At 41.1% G+C, this 8,185-nt stretch overlaps 1 protein-coding gene across 1 annotated transcript in view; it reads left to right on the top strand.

Annotated features, from left to right (window-relative positions):
• Positions 1–1,269: 1,269 nt before the first annotated feature.
• LOC106455922 (solute carrier family 12 member 7-like) overlaps positions 1,270–8,185 on the top strand; it is a 31,055-nt gene continuing 24,139 nt past the window's right edge. The window contains exon 1 of the mRNA XM_013912789.1: positions 1,270–1,659. Within this exon, the coding sequence (XP_013768243.1) occupies positions 1,551–1,659 (109 nt within the window). The 5' untranslated portion in view covers positions 1,270–1,550. The remainder of the gene's footprint in view (positions 1,660–8,185) is intronic.

The raw sequence follows: 8,185 nt of genomic DNA, 5'->3' as shown, positions 1-8,185 counted from the left end.
TCAGAGGAAATGAATCATTAGAATTAAGGTCAAATGGATTTGAACATGAGGCACCTAAAGCCATTTTCTCCTCCCTTTTACTATTTTTCAGAAACGCTACGATACTTTATTAGTCTTAGAGTACCAGTCGAAAGTTTTAGATCCTATCCATCTTTTATATTCTCGTCAACCCAATAGCACAAATGGAACAGATTAGGGGAAAAATTAAGAGAACAATGGTATTTTAAATGGGTAGAATGGTTCCTTATTAGCGCTGGTGCTTGACAGCAAGATGTCTGTTGCTTCACACCTGCTGGTTTAACAGGTTCGACAGTTTTTTGTACCTCCAAAAATCTTTGATTGCCACAATCACATCTACAATTACTGTCTGTAATTGTGATGTGAGCATGTCTTTCCTGCCCCTTGACTTGTGTTAGCTTGGATAGAGTCTAGCTGCTGTGACTCAATACAAATGAAGCAATGTGCAGAAACTTTAACTCTCCAATCCTGTACAAGTGCACACAAATGCGCTGCTTTGTTTTTCCATTCACTCGTCTGACCACTTGATCCCAAACCAGCTGGATGGGGTTTTACATATAGAGACTTCTGTGCTGATTCTTTTCTTTAAAAAGGCCTGTAGTATGAACCTATGACCAAGATGACGGTCTGTGTAAAGATAGTTTTAAAGTACTCAGCAAAAGTTGGACAGGTTAGGATTAACTGTGGAGACTGCACAAAGGCTCGATGTTCTCCTGTTTCTTAATCCCTGAAAGAAGTTTCTCTATTATGTCTCAATGACCATTCAGTTTTGGTTAAACCTTGGATGATGTACAGCTCACTCTATATGAGCATCTTTCAGAAATCTGTGTGTTTCCACACATAAGCATATGTGCTAACGCTCTTTAGGGTTATATGTTCACACAGTCTATATACATCTTCAGAACAGCATTGCTGCACACTTGCTGCACATGGGGTTTAAATTATTGCATAGCAAGTGAGGAAATACATGTGTGTCCGTGTGTGTGTGGCAGCTTTGCACTTCCTCTTTGAACAAAGGTGATTGTTTCTGGTGGTTGTTGTGCCTGTGTGTGAGAAAAAGGCTGCATTCCTGGTCAGGGGATCTGCCCTCAGGCATAGAAAGAGCTGCTATATGTGCTCTCACTCACAGATGAGCACTAATGCATGTAGTTTTTCAACCTCAGTGTGTGTGTGTGTGTGTGTGTTCATGTGCACTGCCCCCCATTGGGCGGGGCAGCAGCGCTCTTCCTTATTTGGGTAGTTGGTGCGGTGGGGGTCGGGGTCACATGGGTGGACAGCAGAATCCTAGCGATAGGAACAAAAACTCAGAAGCAAGACACAGCGTCCTGCCCATGAGGGTAAAGTACACCAGGGAAGTTGGTCTGAACAACAGAAAGCAAACAACGGAGAACAGTAGGAAGAAAGAGAAGAAGAGTGACAGTTGCTGGACAGAGAAAGGAAAAGATTCAGCAGAACAGAGGGGGCGGAGGAGGGCTGCGGGAGATAAGAGTGTGACAAACAGGAGACACTGAGAGGAAGCACAGGGTATAAAAATGCCCACCAACTTCACCGTGGTGCCGGTGAAGGACGGCACCAGAAAGGCAGAAGAGGGGAACGACCAAAATGATGTGCTGAAAGAGGAGGAGGAGGACGCCGCCACAGGTGAGATCACATGTTTTATTTCTCTGTGCCAGGTGGGCAACTGGTGCAAATGAGATCAAATTTACGAGCGAGGCTCAGGCGTCGGAATACATCTTTATCCTTCTGTCGAGACGGTACAGAGGAAGCAGCTCTGGAAAATTCCAGACTTTGTTTACAGTGTCCAGTGGAAGCTGATAATTTTGCTTTATTGCAAGGTTTTTTTTCTGAAAACCTGTTTACAGCTGTGTGTGGGCAGATAATGTGAAGGGATGATTGGGTTTGGGCAAAGGCTTGCTTGTAGCTGTGTGAGATGCCAACTTGCCTCACACGATACTGCCACTCATGGGAGTTTGACATGAATGTGGTTTTTCCTTCTGTCAAAGTCCCTCCTTTTTTCTTTGTTTTTTCATTTTGTTTCACTCCTCAGCTGATGGCTTTTAAGCAGAAGCCCTAAACACAATGAGTTAAATGTTCTTTGATTTAGTTTAACTTTAATTTTTCTGCGTTATGCCATGTAATCCTAGTGTTGGTAACAAATGCAGGGATAGCAGAGCTTCAGTGACTTCAGCATCTGCTGACTTCTCTGTTGGTTACCATTGATGTGCAAACTCCTGCATGAGTCATGACTGAAGACCTCACAGTGAACTCCTTGGTGTTAGAAACAACAGGATAAAAGAACTTTTACACAATGTCCTGACGCCCAGGCATGACACACATTTCCTTGTGGGGCCTGCAGGACCAAGACAGAATAGTCATGAACTTAAATAACACGTTATAATAAATATTTAGTGAAAGCCAACAAATATGTGCCATTTACAGTTGCACATAAACAAAACAGGAACATACTGTAATAATATAGATCTGGTGTCAGAACAACACAACCTGCCTGTGTGCAACACCTCAGAACAATATGTAGAGGTCATGAAGTGCATATTTAACAAACTCCTCTCTGACACTCCATGGTTTTGTTTTTGGGAGGTTTTTTTTTCCAGGCTCTCATTTCCAGTTAAGTTGTTGCTTTTACAGCGCTTCACATGGTGCTGAGCAAATCTGTTCCCGGTGTTTAATTTCTGTTGTGGAGCTACAATTACAGCTGCATGCTGGGTGAGATTTTACAGACTGTGGGAGAGAGAATGGTGTTTCATTGTGATGCTTATACAGGCTCTTGTATCACTTTAGTTTCTCCTGTGCTGGTCTATGTGTATTAGGGGTGGGCGATATATCGAGTTTTTTAAAAATATCGATATATTTTCATACGAGATATAAGATGTGACAATATCGTTTATATCGATATAGCTTATGTTACGTTATAATTATACTTGTGGAGCTGCAGGTTTGCCTCTCTTTCGTCCACTTTTGTCTCTACGCAACGTTACTCGGCCTCGCCTTTCCTTCACTGAACACAACTCCGCCTCCCCCATAGCTTCACCTGCAGGCAATGACAAGATGAAAGCGGAAAATCTCCGTTAGCGAGTTACAGCGGATCGTCCCGTGCGTGGGGCTGGACGGCGTCAACGTGTTAGCGAGCTAACCACGCTAACGAGCTAACCGCGCTAACGACATGCAGCCCGGAGGAGCTGCACGGCCTAAAATCCTTTCATTTTCTCAAAACTCGACAGTGCGCCTTATGTATGAATTCTGGTTGTGCTTACTGACCGCGAACCGATTTTATGTGGTACACAGCGCTCAGCAATCTGTCAAAAAATGTTTTAATATGACTTTGCTAACCTACGGAGCTGCACCGCTTGATGGATTGTCGGAGGATTACGGCTACCGGGGAGGAGCCTCGCGGAGTGATACCTACTGTGCTTCAACGTAATATTACCGTACTGTGTGTGTATAAGGACCACAAATGGCACCTGTTCAGAGACGTGGTGCAGCTGTGAAATCTGTCTCTTTGTTATTATGTTCAGCGTCTATTAGTTTACATTTTGACTGCACCATTGTGAGCTTTTTGTTATGCACAAAAACAACATTGTTTTCTTTTATTTATGGACCATGATTATTTAATAAATGCTGATAATTTATTTTTAAGTAATTTCTTCATGTACATCTACGCTGTATGTAAATAAAAGTGCCTGTGTGACATCTGGGACACAGTGTGACTAAGAACTCTCTTTTTGTTCTTAACTTATGGCTTTAAAAAAAAATATCGAGATATATATCTTATATCACCATCCAGCTAAAAAATATCGAGATATGAATTTTGGGTCATATCGCCCAGCCCTAATGTGTATGCAGATCAGCTGTTACTGACAATGGCTGCAGAGTGACAGAGTCGCTCGGTGAGCAGGGCATAGCATGTCAGAGAGATCTCACGCTTGATCTAAAACCACAAAATTATAACTTGACTCGTGGAAGCATCGAGGCCACGCATGTTCCTTTGTTTGCATTGTTTTGAAGTCCAGCCTGCTCAAAGCCACAGGTCCTTTTAAAATAGGCTGAATCATTCCATGAGTCGAACTGTAGACACATTCTTAGCTGTGAGATTTGTTGAGAACATGATGGTGACGGTATGGTTAAATAACAGCAGCAGGCTCCAGACTTTAAAAGCGAGACATATTGGAGGTGTTTCCTTTCCGTGATTTGTTAGGGATGGGTCTCAATAGTGTGTAAGGAGGACAGAGTGAAATAGCAGTCACTGTTATTGATTATGTTGCTGGCCCGCTTTCCGTTGACTTAGTCAGGGGAGATGAGACCCCACCCCCATGCTGCAATGTCCTGGGCTCAAGTTTTTCTCATTCACTCTGAATTCTCTTTGTTCTACTCTCCCTCTCTGTTTCTTGATGTTCGTATCTCCTGTTCCCTCCTGGAATTAAAGCTTTACTCATAAACAAGGCGTGCTTCTTATACACGCACTGGGCACTGAAAACGTAAAGGAAATATGTGTCAAAAATGTGTCAGAGTGAAATGGAAACGTTTCATTCCTCCCAGGTAAAGCTAACTAGTGTAGCCAAAGTGAACCAGCTCAGCCCCTTAGGCCTTAGTAAGGTGGTACATCCTTTCCATCTTGTATTTGCAATTAAGCTTTCCTTAGAAGATACAAGATTTATTTATTTTTAAAATCGCTTTAGTAGGTCTGGTGTTGATGTGGAGTAAAACTGTCTTGTTGTCTTTTTTTTCCAGAACAATGTTATTTAAAAAAAGTAATGACACGACTTGACGTAGCTGTACTACAATAATATTCTGACCTATTCCGTATTAACCGAGTCTCTCATGTGCTTCCACGTGTTGAAGCACAATTGTTATAAGGGCAATTGAGTCTTGCCCTTATAACATTCTTCCGTTCATTTAATTGTTTTTGCGCAGGAGATGTCAGCATGTGTGATTGGGTTTAACTAAAGTCTGTGTTTGGCCCAAGCACCAACCCCTGGACCTGAATAATGAAGCCACTGTGGAGGTGCCAAAAAGTGCATTCACCCTTGTGGCCAGTTAGCCTCCCCAGATTCCCATATTAAAATGTCTGTGGGGGAAAGTTTGCCCCTCGACAACAGCTGTACGGGGGATGAACTTTTTTTTGTAAGTTGTGCTTTTGGATACAGGTAATGATTAAAGTTGAGGGCTTGGCTGCTTCAGCTCCAGAATCAAACCATGAAATTCTCCTTGCTGCTGCCCTCTCACGAGAGTATGATAAACCTGAAGTCCATCAGATAAACCTAAGGTCTGTTTGAAGACGATTTTTCGCAAAAATGTAGCATGTTCGGTGTGTATATACAAGTTAAATGACTGAATTTTCCAATTGTTTTTTGTTTAGTGTGTAAATACCTTTATTCAGATTGCAGACTCCAAAAATAATTGGTGATGTGATTGTGGCTATATACTGAGTCCTGTAGCCAGTTTGTCATAGTTTTTGAAAACATCTGTCTTACTGTAGTCTTTATTTTTCAGTGACGATATTTTTTTTAAATTAAAATGTCATCTGGAACAAGCAAATTAGGTAGATTTTAGGATCTGTTATGAGCTTCAGTTTACCTTGTATCATGCTGAAAAGGTCTTAACTTAGATGAATAAATCACAGGTACATGTATGTAACTTTCCCTGCTGAACAGGTTATACAGTATTGAACAGAACACAGCGTTCCAGAAGGGAATGAGCTCAGGCTCTGTGGGAGTGGGTGGAGTGGGACTCTGAGTGAGCGTATGTAGTCAAGTATTCTGTGGGAGTTGAGCGGTGTGGCTTTGTAGTGAAATGCAAACCTCAGTTTTCGTTATGCTAAGTTGGGTTATCAGATTTGGGACAAAGCCCCACCTTGTAATTAAGTAACAGGGTGGATGTGGGATGTAGCTCATGGCTCCAGTAGTAATAGTAGTAGAAGTGCAAGTGGTGGGTGTTTGGACCCAGTCTTAAATCACTTGCTTTCAAAGCTGCTATGGTAAAATCCAGCCTTACTTCTGTTTTGTTCAAGCTAAACAGGTGATTATACCAAATGCCTGGGGTTACTGCCTCTGTCCGTTGGTCTGCTTGCCCATCTGTCCCAGACATGTGTTTCCTGTTTATTTCCAAGCAGGTCTGGTTCTTTTTAAAGCTGTACGTGGCAGTCTGTATTTTTGTCTCTAATTATATTGTTAACTCTTTAATTTGCCATACTTGCATACTACCTGCTAGCCGCACTGGAAGCAGCACATATAATATGCTTTAAAGAGACTCTCAAACAAGTACATTGTAATGACTGAGTGATGCGGTTGGAATAGTTGTATCTTAAGCTGCTAAGACATGCACCATAGCTGTAAAATCTTTTAGATATTATGTGACACAATATATGAGGACAAAATGTCCAGTGCATGTAATGTCCATTTGCAGTGATTTTGGCACAGCACAAGCAAAATAGTCAGATTTTACTAACAGTCTAATCTGTTGATGTGTTCTGAATTTTTCATCACAGCCTGTTAAATGCAGAGTTGATCTCTGAATATTACAGGGCTGTAGTAAAATCTGCTTCTTGTCAAGTTGTTCTAGATTTATACAAGTTTGATAAATCAAGAATATGATTGAGGTATGTTTAAAGATGTCTGTTGTCATATTGCCAGCCTTTAGAGTTTTCATAAATTAATTTGAGAATAATTGAGATAAATGATTGAGAATGGGAATTTTATTTTGGTCATAGAAATCCTAAATAATGAATTGGATAAGCGGTGCACGTACTGTATAAAGATGGTAAGATTTTTTCATTTTATTGGCTATGGGGCAAGTTAGCGTGATGCTGCAATCACAGTGTGATAAGTGCTCTAATTTATACAGCAGGATGCAACCAGTTCATTTCAACAATAATCTGCATTCTACCAGGAGCAGCACAGATTAGCGGCTCAAAACCAGCAAACACGATAAAGGAGCACTAAACAAAATATTACAGAGTAAGCACATGTCTTAAGTATGTTTAAGGCCTAGATTGTACTCTAATGGATGGGGAAATCTATGTTACTTGGACCTGAGCAAACTCTAGCAGACTTGCGAATGCGTAAAGTATAATCCCGATTTAGAAGTAAGGCAGTTCTGGTTAAACTCGACTTCCATTGAGGCTGAAGGACAATCAGGGGAACTTTTGTTTTAATCATTGCTAGAGGCAATTTGAGATCTACAGGACTGGGACTCCAAATTATTTCACACCTGTAGTTTTTAGTCCGTTTAAGTCAAACTTCTTCCTGCATGGTGTGGTTCATTTGTGCAGATGTGAACACAGTAATTGGACTCTGGTACACACCAAAACATCCACACTGAGATGCTTTGGAAGAGGCGGTCTTGGTGTGGTTCCAAATTCAATTCAGTTTTATTTATATAGCGCGAAATCACAACAACAGTCGCCTCAAGGTGCTTTATATAGATCCTACAATAATGGTTCCAAATGAATTCCACTGCGATTCGCTTGTAGTGTCATGTGATCTGACCTCGATCCGAACCAACTACCATGTGTATGTTGCAAGTTTGAGCTAAAAAACTTCCCTGTAGCCTTGTATGCTTTGTATTCTGGGATGCTGCAAGGTACTATGGATGTATGAAGGTCTAAATGGGCTAACAGCTAGCCATTAAATGAACATAAATTCTCCCGTGTTCTCCAATCCAATGATCGGACTCAGTGTTCTCACGTGGTTTGTGGTAACATGTTTTGGGTTTGTTGGAGCTGGAATTGTTCTCTTTGTGAAAACAAACCAAACAACAGGGGAAAGTTAAAAGTTTACAAACTCATCAACTGATTTGAACCAGAGTAAATGAACTATAGGCTATACTGCTGCAAATACCTGACTCCATCGTGGCCTATTGCTGCTCATCCACACGCCTGGTTCTCTTGGATGTTTTTTCCTAATAAAAGGGACTTTTGTCTTCCCACTTTTGCCACATGCTTGCTGATTTTTGGGGTTTTTTTTCTGTTATTGTAGGGTCTTTACTAGAGGTGGGAATCACCATACACCCCACGATACGATATTATCACAATACTTAACTCACGATACGATATTATTGCGATTTTTTTTATATATTTTTGCAATATTCTGGGTATTGCAATACGATATTTTGTGATTTATCACATATTTTTTCTACTGCAGATTTTGTCCAT

This window comes from Pundamilia nyererei, unplaced genomic scaffold (assembly GCF_000239375.1).
Source record: "Pundamilia nyererei isolate P.nyererei 1_Seehausen unplaced genomic scaffold, PunNye1.0 scaffold00101, whole genome shotgun sequence".
In the NCBI taxonomy this organism is placed as follows: Eukaryota; Metazoa; Chordata; class Actinopteri; order Cichliformes; family Cichlidae; genus Pundamilia; species Pundamilia nyererei.
Note: the sequence above shows the minus strand (reverse complement) of the source record. Positions and strands in the feature narration are given on the sequence as shown.